General features: G+C 39.8%; 1 protein-coding gene across 1 annotated transcript in view; it reads left to right on the top strand.

The window, feature by feature from the left end:
* The window catches only part of GFRAL (GDNF family receptor alpha like), a 33,707-nt gene that overhangs the window by 16,065 nt on the left and 1,086 nt on the right, over positions 1-16,556 (top strand). The window contains exons 7-9 of the mRNA XM_039530828.1: positions 986-1,236; positions 7,799-7,894; positions 16,393-16,474. Coding sequence (XP_039386762.1) covers positions 986-1,236; positions 7,799-7,894; positions 16,393-16,474 — 429 coding nt within the window. The remainder of the gene's footprint in view (positions 1-985; positions 1,237-7,798; positions 7,895-16,392; positions 16,475-16,556) is intronic.

The following is a 16,556-nucleotide window of genomic DNA, read 5'->3' as shown; positions in this document are numbered from 1 at the left end:
ATTCCTCATTTAATTTGATCACCGCTAACCCTCTTCTAATGTAGTTTTATAGTTATGGTTAACTTGTTTTTAGTTTGTTTTCTTTTTTAGCCTGTAAAATGTTTTGCTGTGTGGATTAGATAATCTTTATTTTATATCACTCCAATTCAGTGTTCTGGCCAGACGTATGATTTTACACACCTGCCACATCCATTAGAAATTTACTTGCTTTGGTTTCATTATGATGTCCAGCCTGATTATTCTACTTTACTGCAAGCTGTCCTCTCTGGGTCTCTCCTTAGATGATTGTTACTTTCACCACTTATTGCTGAATCCTGGAAAATCTCTGCTGTTTATAAATTGATCAAAATTGATTTTCTTCAAAGAAATTTATTTCTGAAGCCCAGATTCTGCCCTCAGTTACCATTATGCAACACTACTGATGTCAATGAAATTGGACAGGTTTAAGGAGGGCAGAAATTGGACCTATTGACACATCTCTCTATCATTATACCTTTATGACGTGATAGATTTTTTTTACTCTCAATAGAGATAGGAGACTATTGTGCCCTACCAAGCCTACTGATACCATGGCATTCCAAGGATGGAGTCAGATGACGAGGAGGGCTTTTGAACCCACTGTCAGCCTGCTCCTACCATTTGAAATTTTACAGGATCTGACAGGCAAGGGACTTTGGGAGACATCAAATCCTGAAGACTGCCCCAATGAATGAGAGATGTCTTCTCTGGGAGATCCTTTCATACCATGAAAACACTCTTTCTTTTATTCTCTTCTCTTGATTTTACATAGAAAACTTCTGCCCTACAGGACCCATAGTCAGCATTCATAGAGAAATTTCTGATTAAAAATTTATTTTACCAACATATTTCTGGTAATCATTAAGTTAGCTTCCCTTGTGTTTGTTTTTTTGTGTCTCTCCATGTCAAGTTGTCTTAATCATAATATAGCAAAGCTTTTCTTGTATGTTTCCTATGTTTCCTCCAGGAAAAAATATGAAGTGTTTTGGTCAAAGTGCTGGAGACACGTGACAAAAAGATGCTATGATGATAAAGCTTGCCTTGAAACTTTAATTGAGGATGATTTGATTTGCTCTGGAAGTGCTGACTGCAGAGCAGCTTACATTGACAACTGGGGCACCATGCTTCGGGTGGAATGCACCTGTAATACTGTCCCACTAGCTGAACAGTCCTTGTGCAAGCTCTTCCATCACCTGCTTCACAGCAAGTCCTGCTTCAGTAAGTTATGTGAGAAAAAATGCACTGTAAAATATTAACAAGCTTGTTTTATACAACAAAATCTATTACGTGAATTAGATCATGAGATTGAGAAAATATTTCACTGTGCCAAATTTATCTCTAGTGTAACACTGTTGGCTTCAGCAAAGTTATACCCAGGATGCATTTGTCCAGATGAACTGCATATGCAATGTGGTGATCTTTGGTGTCTGCAAACATTTTATATTCCTACTAAGCGTCATTAGTTAAGTTGTGAATTGAAATGGTTAAATGAAGTCAGTAGAATCACTGTGAAGGCAATAGTTTCTAATCATACATGACATTCTAAATATCAGCAGGGTTCTAAAGCATTTCTGCTGGCAGTCAGTCAGTATGTTTCTGTACATGCTTTTCAGTGCTATGGTAGATAACCTTTTCTCCTGCTGTTTCATCAGTGTTTACAGACTTTTGTGAAAATGCTAGGGATAGCTTCAGATAGGCTAGAAGTGCATTGTTAAAAACATTTTCTTATGGGAATCTAGAGGGGGATTTTAAGTATAATTCAAGTAGCCTGTGAAACTATAGAATTCCACAGAGAGCTTCTATGGTCTTCTATCAATCACCATCTACCTTCAAATAAAAGCAGCAAAGAATCCTGTGGCACCTTCAAATAGTTTCTCAACAGAAATGAAGGAAGAGCCCAATATGTGATAGCTTTTTGAATGAGGACCTTTAAAAAAATTCTTCTTATTTCATTTCTGAGCAGAGATCTAAGAACAAAAAAATGGCCATACTGAGTCAGACCAGCGGTGTGTCTAGCCCACTACCTTGACTTCTGATTGTGGCCAGTGCCAGATGCTTCAGAAGAAATGAACAGAACAGGGCAATTATCAAGTGATCCATCCTCTGTTGTCCACTATCAGCTTCTGGCAGTCAGAGGTTTAGGGACACCAAGACCATGGAGTTGCATCCCTGACTATCTTGGCTATTAGCCATTGATGGGCCTGTCCTACATGAATTTATCTAATTCTTTTCTGAATCCAGTTATACTTTAGGCCTTCACAACGTCCCCTGCCAATGAGTTCCTCAGGTTGACTGTGTGTTCTGTGAGGAAGTGCTTCCTTATATTTGTTTTCAACCTACTGCTTATTAATTTCATTGAGTGAACCCTGATTCTTTTGTTATGTGAAGGGGTAAATAATACTTCCTTATTCATTTTTTCCACAACATTCATGATTTTATAGACCTCTGTTGTATCCCCCCTTAGTCATCTGTCCTAGTCTTTTTGATCTCTCCTCATATGGAAGCTGTTTCATACCCCTAATCAGTTTTATTGTCCTTCTCTGTACTTTTTCCAATTCTAATACATCTGCATGCAATATTCAAGGTGTGAGCATACTATGGATTTATATAGAGGCAATATGATATTTTCCATCTTATTATCTATCCCTTTCCTAATGATTCCCAACATTCTGTTGGCTTTTTTGACTGCCACTGCACATTGATTAGATGTTTCCAAAGAACTATCCACAATGACTCCAAGATCTCTTTCACAGCAGCTAAATTAGACCCCATCATTTTGTATGTGTAGTTGGGATTATTTTTCCAATGTGCATTATTTTGCACTTATCAGCATTTCATCTGCCATTTCATCACCCAGTCACCCAGTTTAGTGAGATCCCTTTGTAACTCTTTGCAATCTGCTTTGGACTTAACTATCTTGAGTAATTTTGTATCATTTGCAAACTTTGCCACCTCACTGTTTACCCCCTTTTCCAGATCAGTTATGAATATATCGAACAGCACAAGTCCGAGTACAGAACCTGGGGGATACCGCTATTTACTTCTCTCTTCATTGTGAAAACTGAGCATTCATGCTTATCTTTTAATCACTTTCTGATCCATGAGAGGATCTTTCCTCTTATGCCATGACTGCTTACTTTGATTAAGAGCCTTTGGTATGGGACCTTGTCAAAGGCTTTCTGGAAGCCCAAGTACACTGTGTCAACTGGATAACCCTTGTTCACATGCTTGAATTCTCATAGATTGGTGAGGCATGATTTCCCTTTACAAAAGACATATTGACTCTTAGCCAACATGTTGTGTTCATCTATATGTCTGATAATTCTGTTCTTTACTAGAGTTTCAATCCATTTCCCTGGTACTGAAATTAGGCTTATGGGTCTGTAAGTTCCAGGATCACTTCTGAAGCCTTTTTTTTAAAAATGACATTACATTAGCTATCCTCTAGTCATCTGGTACAGAGGCTAATTGAAGTGATGGGTTACATACAACAGTTAGTAGTTCTGCAAATTCCAAAACCACCTCTAATGATACTTTGATCTGGGACAGTTCCTCAGATTTGTCATCTAAAAAGAATGGCTCAGGTGTGGGAGTCTCTGTCACATCCTCTGCAGTGAAAACCAATACAAAGAATTAATTTAGCTTCTCCACAACAGCCTTCTCTTCTTTGAGTGCTCTTTTTACATTTCAATCATCCAGTGGCCTCCCTGATTGTATGGCAGACTTCCTGATTCTAATGTACTTAAAAAAAGTTTGCTGTTAATTTGTGTCTTTTGCTAGTTGCTCTTCAAATTCCTTTTTGGCCTGCCTAAATGTACTTTTACACTTCACTTGCCAGAGTTTATGCCCCTTTTTATTTTCCTTAGTAAGACTTGACTTCTAATTTTTAAAGGATGTCTTTTTACCTCTAACCATGTCTTTTACTCTGATATTTTGACATGGTGGCATTTTTTTGGTCCTCTTACTTTTCTTTTTTTTTAATTTGGGGTTTGCATTTAGTTTGAGCCTCTACTATGGTGTTTTTAAAAAGTTTCCATGCAAATTGCAGGCATTTCACTCTTGTGACTGTTCCTTGTAATTTCTATTTAACTAGCGTCCTCATTTTTGTGCAGTTCCCCTGTTGGAAGTGAAATGCTGTGGTGGGTCTCTGGTATTCTCCCCACCCCCGATGATGTTAAATTTAATTATATTATGGTCATTATTACCTAGGGGTTCAGCAATATGCACCTCTTATACCAGATTCTGTGCTCCACTTAGGACTAACTCAAGAATAGCCTCTCCCATTGTGGGTTCCAGGATGAGCTGCTCCAAGAATCAGTCAAATGGTGTCTACAAATGTTATCTCTGCAACCTGCCTGAGCTGACATGTAGCCATTCATTCTGGGGATAGCTGAAATCCCCCATTATTAATGGGGTTTTTGTTTTTGTAGTCTCTCTAATCTTCCTGAGAATATCGAAGACACAGTCACCATCCTGGTCATGTGGCTGGTGGTTTATTCCTACTGCTGTACTCTTATTATTCAAGCATGGAATTTCCATCCATAGAGATTCTGTAGTACAGTGTGATTCATTTAAGATGTTTACAATATTTGACTCTATGCTTTCTTTTCATGTATAGAGCCACTGCCCCACCGGAGTCTACTCTGTCATTCCTGTATATTTTGTACCCTGTTATGACTGCGTCCCATTGATTATCATCATTCCACCATCATCTCCTTTAGAAAGAAAGCAACACACATAAGGATGTACACTAACTTACATTTTTTTACTACAAAAGTTATATGAACTTTTAATTTGCACTGTATACAGCAAATTTCCACAAAAAATTGGCTCAGTATAGCTCTGTGATATATTATGATTAATATGTTAAACGCCAACCTTATATTCAAAATGTTGTAGACCATTGTCAGTAGCATACATACAACCTCATTGAATTTGGATGTATGTATCTTATTGGACTCTATTTATATCACTATCTAATCTGGTATTTCCAAGGTATTACCCTCTCTGTATTTAAGTACCTGCTGGTTACTGAGAAAGGGCCACTGCAACCGAAGTCAGCAGTAAGCTCCATGGAATTCAGAGTGGGAAGACAGAAGGGTGCAATCTGTAGAGGAGTTGATGAGCATCACCATCTGGGGCTAAGAGGATCCCCACAGATGAGCTGGGGAGCCACTCTGCACTCAGTGCACTGGCCTGAGTGCCACTATATGTGACAGCAAGGGGCCTGCATTGGTCAGAATTTGGTTCAGTGGCAATTTAGCCCAGTACTGGATGAGTAAAAATGAAGGGCCAGATTCTGATACCCTTTCTCACATTGAACAGTGAAGTAAATTCATTCCATAAGAAGAAAATTCATTGTTTCAAATGGGACTTCTAGAAGAGTAAGATCCCAGAACATGAAGAAAGGCATCAGAATCTGGTTGCAAGTAAGAATTTCAGGATTTAGCTCAATGTGCTGTATTAATTCCCTCAGAGCCATAAGACTCTGCCATGTGACCAGCTATTTATATATTTTTAAATACACAAATTATTGCTACAGTAAACTTTAACTGGAGAATTAAGATACACTGGACCAAAATCCGTTGGCCCAGCTTTGGTACATACATGCATATAGTCTAGCTCCATGTACTAACAGACCTTGTAAAATAAAATATTTATAACATATTTAATGAGAAGTAGTGACTCTTCTGCATTTTGAACTGAAGAGGCTTCTTTTCTAATGGAAAAGAAGGTAATTTTTAAAAAATTGACTAGTTGGATACGAAATTTAATTTAAACTGTTGGCTGATATTGAGTTACATCAGCAGAGATTATAATGCTGAAAACTACAAAAACTTTTGTTTTTAATTTGCACTCATATGACTTACAGGCTACCTAACAAAATAAAATTGTGAAAATGTTGCTCCAAGGCGTAGACTTTCAGTGCTAAGTTTCAGACTGTAGCAAGATTTTACAATGAGTTATATGCCCCCTGGAAAAGAAGTGCTGATAACGCTAACAAATTCATAATTATAGCAGTGGTTCTGAGTATAATAATAATAATTACTGACCATTTGTTTTGTGGTAGCACACAAAGGCTCCAGGCAATGATCATAGCCACATTGCACTAGCCACTTTGCATGCGCACGCGCACACACATCAAAAAGACATTCCCTGGCTCACAATAATAATCAAATAACACCTCATCAGCTTTTGTCGTTCCCTGCAGCATTTCCTTTAGCATCAGGATAAAACCTCCATGGAAACTTGATTAACCAAATTGATAGGACATGAAGAGTCACCACCTTGGTGCTATATTATAACAATACTTTCATGTTAACTAAGCCGAAATGGCTTCTTTGGGATTTGATTTGGTATTATTGCTGATTGATATCTCCCTTTTTCATTTTTCTATACCTCTAGCAGTTGTAGTATTAAATCAAAGAGGGATATTTTTATGATTACATTTTAAATTGTTAGGCAACCATGTTAAAGCCCTCAGTGGTGGGGGAATTATGGAGATATTGATTGTTAAAGCTCATGTTGCTATCTGTTCGGAGTCAGATCAGTGTGCGGGTTTTAAACAACTTTCATTATTATTGTTTATTTACAATGAGGATTTTTTAAATAAACACATGCATAGGGCAACAAAAGAAGTCTCTGGCTTTAGAGTTAGTGAGAATGAATATAAGAACATAAGCTGGAAGACATAAGAACATAAGAAAGAGAGGGTAGATGGAGGAGAAGGTAGATGCTAGCATGGTCCTATTGCTGTAAAAGGGACCTGCACAGATGGCTAAGCAGCCCACGTGGTGTCCTACTGGTTTATGAGACTGCGTGGCCATACATGTCTGCCCATGGGATCCATCTGCAGGATTATAGCCTCTGTAAGCATCAGGATCAGGACTGGGAGGAAAGGGGCTGAAAATGACCACTTCAGTGTTATAGGAACCGCATCAATTAGTAGCAGTACAGAATCAGTATCATAAACTGATCTGAGAGAATGCATATCTCAATGTCAAAATTGAAAAATTAGAAAAGTATCATAAATATTCTAAACTTTAAATTTGTATGTTATTAATGACATCTGACGGAGATAATATGCCAGTGCTGGATTTATTTAAATGATTTTGAATGATTTTCTAGACTGTGACAAACAGACAAACAGACTGTTCCTCATGCCATTCAGACTCTTTGCATTCCTCCCAGGAAAATTAATTTGGCTCCTCAGCCTGCTCCGGTATCTCCTTTAGAGACTGTTGGTACCTTAGCCTCTGACTCTGTAAACTGATGCACTCTGGTGCACCTCTGTGCTTGTTCTGATCCCATTGACTCTGATATATATATTTTCTAATCTATTTGTGAGATTGCTACTTCCAAGACTGCAAGTTTTGAGCAGGTGCAAGACTCCGGAGATGGGTTTGGAGAGCAGAATTTGGCCTTGGGAAGCTGCTTAAAACCCACTCCCATTCCTGATCTCCTCTGACTGTATGTTCCCACTCACATGCATAACCCTAAAGTTGTTTGTCCTGTTTCTATCCAAATGGAATGTAAGCACCTTGGAGGCAGAGAACTTTTCTATTTCTGTTTCCATAAAGCCCTGTAAGTCATCTATAATAATCTATGTCTGAGACATAAAAATATCAATAATTTATATTTACCAAACTATTTAGTTCATATTTTCACTGCAGGGATAATATTATTTAACAGCTATCTCTTATAAATAGTGGCTACTTTCAGTTTGATCTACTGTACAAAAAAAGTATACTTGTATCAAAATATTTTCTCCTGTTTTCAGGTCGGATTTCAAGAGGAAAGACAGACCTTCAGCGGATACATACTGATATGCCAGGAGAAAAGCTTCCCATAACAAGGTTGCATTCTTTATTTAATGGTGAGTTTGGCAAATAACTGCATGATTTTCACAGAAATAGTCTTTGAAATTTCATTCATGAAACACTGTGCAGTATGGCCCAATGGATGGTGCCCTGGAATGGTATCAGGAGACCTGAGCTTTATTTCTGGTTCTGGCACTGGACTGCTGTGTATCCTTGGTTAAGTCACTACACTTTTCTAATCCTCAGTTTGCCCCTCTGTAAAACGGACCTCAGGGCTTGTCTTCACTACTGGGGAGATCAACGCTGCTGCAATTGATGCAGCGGGTGTAGATTTAGAGGGTCTAGTGAAGACCCGCTAAATTGATGGCAAGTGCTCTCCAGTTGACTCCGGTACTCCAGCTCCCTGAGAAGAGTAAGGTAAGTCGACTGGAGAGCATCTCCCATTGATATAGCACAGTGAAGACACTGGGGTAAGTCTACCTAAGCTACATCAACTCCAGCTACATTATTCATGTAGCTGAAGTAGCATAACGTAGCTCGACTTACCCCAATAGTGAAGAGAAGCCCTAATACTGTTAAGTCTTTAAAGATTCATGGATGAAAAGAACTCTATAATAACTAGGTATTGTTGTTGTTGTCATAGGTTCCAGGAGATGAGATAGGCATAAATTAAAGGTTGTATTTTTTAAAAAATAGCTCATAGGGTGGAATAGGTAGTCAATTCTTGCAAGTTCTTTTGGCCAGGGATTTGGTCCTATTTCGACATCTGGAAAGCACCATGAACACCTTTGATGCTGTCAGAGATATTAATCAAACATCACTGGATAAGCTTGTATTTATTTTGTGTAACTAGTGGTAATGACAAATGGCTGCTACTCTAGATTCTAAATGTGAGTTCAAACAACTATGTGGACTGAAATAAGAAAATAAGAAAATCTGATTACAATGAAATATGGGTCATGAATCCACATCTGGTAGAGACTAGACACAACTGCTATATAAATACATCTTTGGAGCAGAGACAAGAACCCTGCTCCTTCTGCTGATAAAAACGGACACAGACCTTTACCACTTGATCTGCAAGAGATCTGCCCTAGCAGGTGTGAGCTGGTCCCTTCTCCTTTCTGTGATACAACAACGAGAGAAGGCAATCAGTAACCAACCAAAGGCCTGATCAAAAGCTGACTGAAGTCAATGGAAGTCTTGTAATTGACTTCAAGGGGCTCTGTAAGAGACCCTGAATAGTAACACTTAGCTCATTCATCTCTGTTTCACTACAAACTGTAATATGGAAAGGTGATTCAGTCTAGAGAGAGGGAATCAGTGAATGTTTTCCCTATGAAGTAAGAGATGGACTTTAAAATCACAGGGTGTCTTTTAAAACTGTTCTTATTAAAATACTTCCATATTGCCAGGATTTATCCTGTTTAATTCAAGGAACATGTTTCTTTTAACCTAATCTCCATAAGTAAGTGAGAAATCAAGTGAGAACGTACCTCAGCTGCTTCCCAATAACATAACTAGTCAATGAATCTGGTGACAATCAGATAAACAGCTTTGTTATAGGACTTTTTAAATAAGGCTGGGACCACTCCTGCCCATAGAATCCCCCAGTTTGGCAGCTTTTGCCTTTCCCCATCCATCGGGATGACTGGAACTCCTGCAGACTGCTTGACACTGCTTCAGTTTTCACCCTCCAGTGGTGATGTTGGTTCTAATGCTAACTGAGCAGCAAATGCCCTATGTACACAGAATATGAGAGGGAGATCAGGAAAAGACCCAGGAAGAGGAAGAATCTCATCTGAGGCTGTCTACGCTGCACTTTCATTGGTAAAACCCTCGTTGGGGTGGTTTTATTTTGTCAGTTGGAGAGCCCTCTCCCGCCAACAAAGAGCAGCTACACTGCTTAACTTCTGGCACAGCTGTGCCGCTGTAAGGTGCACAGTGTAGACACAACCTGAGTTGGGCTGAATAAATTTGAAAGCTACTCTTGGACTGTCCGGGCACAGTTGCCAATGGTTCTGGTTATGTTGGGACTTCCCTGGGATTTTAACTACTGACCTAGCGTCTACTGTCCCAACAGACTGCACTTTAAAATTAATACATTCTGTCTTCCTTCGAGCCACAATAGGAAAGAGTTAGGTGGCCTGAGTTGTTCTCCCCTGCCACAGCAACTCAGCTGAGATCTCTGAAAACTGAGTGAGAATAACGGAAGATGCAGTGGTAGTGCCTGGGCAGGCAATAGTCAAGTGCCAAAACCCTTATTGTTGACCAAAGGTACATCTATACAGAAAAAAAAAAAACCCAAAACCCAAACCCAACCATGACAGTGAGTCTCAGGGTACAGCTACACTGCAGCAGAAGTCAGGTCAATTGACCTGGGCTCACAGGGCTGAGGCTGAAGGGCTAAAAATTGCAATGTAGATGCTCAAGCTTGGACTGGAGCCTGGGCTCTGAGACCCAACCCCTCACTAGATTCTAGAGCCCCGGCTTCAGCCCAAGCCTGAATGTCTATGTAACCCACACACCTCCTGGGTGTGGTGCTATGTCCCATCAAGTGGCACGGAGATCACTTAGAGAGAGATTAATGAGTCTGCTCTATGGCCTTAGCTAGCAGCCATATGGATTTTAGCTCATGCAGTGGAGGCTCATGCACAAAACTCCAAAAGTCCCAGGTTCAATTCCACTCAATGACGACCCGGGTCTGTCAGCGTTACATATACACGACAATTTTTAGTCCTACAGCCTGAGCCCCGCGAGCCTGAATCAGCTGACCCAGACCAGGCGAGGCCATGCCACGGGTCTTTTATTGCAGTGTAGCGGTACCCTCAGAACCTGGGTCAACTGACTTGAGCTCATGCTGACGGGCTGCAAATAAGTGTGTAGGTGGTTGGGCTCAGCCTGGAGCCTGGGCTCTGAGACCCTCCCCTCTTGCTGGGTTTCAGAGCCCGGACTCTAGCCCACCGGGCACAACTATGCTGCTATTTCTAGCCCTGCAGAACAAGCCCAAGTCAATCGAGCCAGACTCTATGGCAGAGATTGGCAACCTTTGGCATGTGGCTCGCCAGGGTAAGCCCCCTGGTGGGCTGGGTCGGTTTGTTTACCCGCCGCGTCTGCAGGTTCGGCCAATTGTGGCTCCCACTGACTGTGGTTTGCCGCTCCAGGCCAATGGGGGCTGCAGGAAGTGGCGCGGGCCAAGGGATGTGCAGGCCACTGTTTCCCGCAGCCCCCATTGGCCTGAAGCGGTGAACCACGTCCAGTGGAAGCCGCGATCAGCCGAACCTGCAGATGCAGCAGGTAAACAAACTGGCGTGGCCCGCCAAGGTGCTTACCCTGGCAAGCTGCGTGCCAAAGGTTGCCGATCCCTGGTCTATGGGCATCTCTACACTAGACTCACTGCTTTGAGCGGGGGGGTTGCTATGTAGATGTTGTTTTCACTGTCGGAGAAAAACTCAGTTCTCACTTTTTCTTGGGGTGCAGCAAAATCAAATACTTTATTATTTCTTTAGTAATTACAATGGAGGAAGAGAGTGCCCTAGGACACAGGGTCGCCCCAGTCCCGGACAGGTCTCTCAACTGGTAAACAATTACAGCAAGCCTTTATACCTTTGTTACAAACAATAACTAGCAATAATACAAATGATAATAAGCAACAACTGCATTTTGTTTATACATAAGCCATTCTGCTATTTTATTTTTTTACTCCTAGAAAACACCAGTCTGCATATATGGTTTATTAGTTACAAGGTTGTAATAACTTTCTACACAGTTTTTTTCCTCTGCCTTACACTATCCTTGCTTCTAAAAGTTTTACGTTATTAGGGTTACAGCTGGGCTAACTCTTGCTAACTAACTGACATGCACTAAAATCCCCTTTAAATCCTTATTAATTTTTTCCCTGCTTCCACATCACTCGCTTTCCCAAGAGCTTAGTTCAACTCCAGTCTCATCACTCAGGTTCCTTTATTTGGCATACAACAAAGCCACACTTTGTTGATCACACTCAAATGTAGGTGCATAGGGCATACCACACATACATAGTTACACAGCAAACCTCTTCCTTCATATACATTTCCACATTACATTGCATCACATTTTGGGATTGGCTTGGTTACTCTGCAGGAATTTCTGTATTAAGTGCAGGACTTACTCTATATGTTATTTTACATTCCTGGCTTATTTTATCTGTTGTGATCTTGTCCATTGTAAATGGTTCCTTGGGTGTTCCCCCTTATTCTGCTTCCCGCCTGTTGATCCATTTACCTCCCTAATCCTGTCTCCCAAAAAATAAGCCTCACCTATATCCAATAATTTGTCAAACAAGGCCTACATTCCACTGCTTTTGTTTTACTTTTTTTTATTAGCATTTGTTTCATTTGCATTATTTTTCTGGGCTTCCTTTTTTAAGTTTGCTATCCAGCAACACATTCCCAAGACCACAGTAATCATTTGAACCACCATTAATAATAGGCTTAAAGTATGAACCGGGGATGCAAGCTCACCTCCTTTGGTACAGCACAGCAGGATGTAATCTCACATTATAAGCTTCCTCTACCTTTAAAGCATCCTTTGGTAATTTTTAACTTTGGTTTTATTTTAATTACATAAAAAAAACTAGTACAAAATATAAAAATCTTTCCATTTATAACCACAGGAAATTTAGGTGTGAAACAGAACATAGTCCAATTAAATAACACTCCCTGGGTCCATATTAGAAGTGGTCCTCATCAGCCACCACACAATACTTATCACCAGCATGGGCAGTTTTTAATTTACCAGCATTTCAACCATACTGTGCAATTTGGAGACTGTTCCTCTACAGTGACTCCACAAGTGGGCAACTATGCGTGAGCCATTACACCTGCACACATAAGTGTCCCCTCAGTGTCAGGTGCAAACATCAGTACAAGTCTGGAGCTTTCCAGACCCTGCATTGTCTAGCAACAGTATTTAAGGATGGTAAAGAAAATTCTTTCATGCCATATGAGTTGCAGTAATTTCACATTTAACTTCATGGTACTGGAACCTTATTAATTTTCTTACCTGTCTTGTACTGAATTTTTAACTTTTCTGTGGTGATAAAAGAAGGCAAGTTTTCTTGCTCCATATATACTACACATGTTGTTATTATTAAAACGTACTTCCTTAAAAGCCATTACAACATTATGTATATTATATACAGTTAGCAAAACTTCAAAATGAGTCTTTACCCCACTATCATGGTACATACTGGGTGAAATCATTGCCCCACTGAAGTCAATGGGAGTTTTTCTATCGATCTCAGTGGAGCCAGGAATTCACCCATTGTATCTGAATTTAAAACAATCCACCAAAAAAAACAATTTATAGAAGGTTGTTACTGTTACCAGCAGACACACACAATTGAAATACAGCTCACTGGCATGGCTGATACATTAACCTATGCAAATTATCCTCCAGATCCAGATCATTTTGTAGATCCAGATCATTTAAGATATTAGTGATTACTGTTTAATCTGAAAATATATTCATGTGTGAAGATAAAATTTTACTTTGCTCGATCCAGAGCTTTGTGTGCAAAGGATGTTTTGTAAAGAGGGGAAGTTAAGAATGCAGAAATTTGATCTAGTTCTTTGGGAAACAATAAAAACTGTGCTTGGCAAATTAATATTATTTTGCTATTAGTGTACAGAGATATCAGTTGTTTCCTAATATGTAGTTCTGCAGTAGCGAGTGTCCAGATAAACAAGCAATAGACATGGTTTATAAGTGGAGTAAATGTTGTGGGAACTGAGATTAGTTCAGCTTCACTGACTTTAATTTGTAAATTATAAAACATTGTAAACTTCATTCTTTATAAATGGGGGGGGGGAACCCTGAGACAACTTGTTCTGAGGAACCCTCATAAACACTAATCTGTCCAATGAATATTCGAGATCCTCTCATGTACACAAATATAAGCAGCTTTACACACACACTAATAATACCATTGAGGATTGGTTCCATGCACTGGAAAAACTCATTTCCTCTTTCTGCAGTCAGATATCTTCTTACACCTATACAACTAACTCTTCCTATACTTCCTAAATAGTCTACATACTGCCAGTATCCTCTCCACACTACAGACAGGAAGTGTGCAAGGGGATGGCTAGTGGAGGTCTGTAGCCCATGCCTAGGATGACCAGTCAGCAAATGTGAATAATCAGGATGGGGGTGGGGGGTAATAGGAGCCTTTATAAGAAAAAGACCCAAAAATCAGGACTGTCCCTATAAAATCGGGACATCTGGTCACCCTGCCCATGCCGGAAGTGCCCTGAGAATTACCACACAACCACAGTAAGGGAGCTACAGACCAGATTCTCTCCCACTCCACCAGCCTATTGTGGTTAGAGATACCAACATTTCACAGGGCAGCAGACCCATGCCGGTCACAACCCTACCTTCTGTAATGACGCAGGAAACGGTCGATCTATGTAAAGCTCTGCAAATAATAGATTTTTTTGGTTTTCTGGCTGTGCTGAAAAGTCTAAAAAGAATCATTTGAGGGCAAACAAAACTGTTTTGACTCAGAAAATTGCAGCGTTTCCTTGAAATGAAACAATCAGATTTTTCAGAATCTTTTTCAGCTGAAACAATTCAGCAAATTTGACATGAATTCTGCATTTTTTTAGCCAAAAAGAGTCATTCAGTGCTAGGTCTATGTAGATACTTACATTACTCCAAATTACTGTAATAGCTGAGATCAGAATAGCTGACATTTTAACCTCCCGTGTCCACCATTCAGCTATGAACGAGTAAATGCAATCTGTGCCATTCACTTTCCACATACAGAATAGAAATCCCTGTACTTACTTCACTCATACAAACCAGATTTACAACTTTATCCCAGCTATACTACACATACAAGGTTGAAGATACCAGTATATAATATAATATATGGAGATGTACCTATCTCATAGAGCTGGAAGGGACCCTGAAAGGTCATTGAGTCCAGCCCCCTGCCTTCACTAGCAGGTACAACTACTGATTTTGCCCCAGATCGCTAAGTGGGCCCCTTAAGGATTGAGCTCATAACCTGGATTTAGCAGGCTAATGCTCAAAGCACTGAGCTATCCCTCCTCCTGATCTTTATTGAAACTGAGACTATTTCTTCATGGAGTAGGGGCTGGAACCAGCATGTATGCATAATCTATGACATTTTCATTTGCTGTTCATGATGTGAAAAGTTCCATAACTTGTTTTAATTCCAATGATATACCTGTCTGCCCATTAGTAGACAGTGAATGGGGACATAGTATGAGAGCTGTGTGGAAAATTAACCACATATTTCTTTAATATCAATTTCTTTCCCCTCTTATTGTGCTTTTTTGTTTGTTTATTGCACGTATATGTCGAATCTGACTTCTCCGTAAAGTATATTTATGGGGGAGCGAATGTGTGTATATATAATAGATATATTCTTTCAAAAGAACGTCTACCCAGGCTCTGGGCACCCTTGACAACTTTTTTTAAAAGCCGCAATTAACCCAGTATAACACCCAAGCCACAGCAAACATATAGAATGAAGTTTAAGCTCAACCACCCCTTTGCCCCACTGAAGAGTACCCAGACTCCAAAATCCCCCATTTCTTGGAAGCCAGGGAGAACAGCTAGGCCTTGCAGTATGACCTCAGGGTTAACAACTATGCCATTTTGCCAGTAGAGCTAACTGAAAATTTTTAATAAAATATTTTTGTGTACCAGAATTGAACTATTTCATGAAAATGGTTCAGTTATGACTAATTTTTGAATTTCTTTGACAAAAAAAATTTTGTTTGCTTTTGAATTTTTTCATTCAAAAAATAAAAGGTGTCTATGAAAGCAGAAGGCAAATAAGAAAAACCCAAAATTGATTATTTTCTTAAATCTCATTATTTTTGAGCAATCTTATGATTGGGGGGAGGGGTGGTCTGCTGTGTTCTCTTTGAATGTTTGGGTTTAGCAATATTGGGCGTAGGCTTTTACAGACCCAGGCCCTGATCCAAGCAAATCTCTTATGCACATATTTAATTTTCAGTACATAAGGAGTCACATTCAATACATGCTTATGGGATTTGTTGGATAGAGGCTCATGGGAAGGCGAGAATGTCAAAGGCACGGGGCCTGAACAGAGAATACCCTGCCAGCCGCCCATGAATTCTTTATACCAATGAGGCTCCTGCTCTGGTGCCCCTGAAACTGTGGTAATATGCCATGGTATATTGGGGGGTGTCTATTAGATAGGTAGGTCCCAGGCCATTTGTGTTTTTTAAGTTAAAACCAACATCTTAACAACAACCTGGAATCAAACAGGTAGCCAGGTGTAATGTGCTCATGGAAAAACACCACTTACCTAGCAGGATGTCAAATGCTGCACCACCATAAACTTTCACATGGGGTAAAGTGTAGCCCTATGTACATGAAATTCTGTTGGAGTGGATATATGCCAACTGACTGCAGGGTGGATGTGAAAGTTTTTGCAACAGCAGGAGAGGGAAGAATCCTTACTACTAAAACAATACAGTTCTTGTGTAATTTTCTATTTTTTTATTTGTAGGTGAAACAATCTATATTATTGCGTATACCTCTTGCATAGTACTCATCCTGGGAATAGTCTTGGTGGCTCTTCTAAAGACCAGGTAATTTGACAAAGTTACAAATCTTTGGTATTAGGAAATTGCCATTCATGAGAGTTACTTTCCTCACATTTTGACTCTACCT

Source organism: Mauremys reevesii, linkage group 3, assembly GCF_016161935.1.
Source record: "Mauremys reevesii isolate NIE-2019 linkage group 3, ASM1616193v1, whole genome shotgun sequence".
Lineage (NCBI taxonomy): Eukaryota > Metazoa > Chordata > Testudines > Geoemydidae > Mauremys > Mauremys reevesii.
This window is presented reverse-complemented; position numbering and strand designations above follow the sequence as displayed.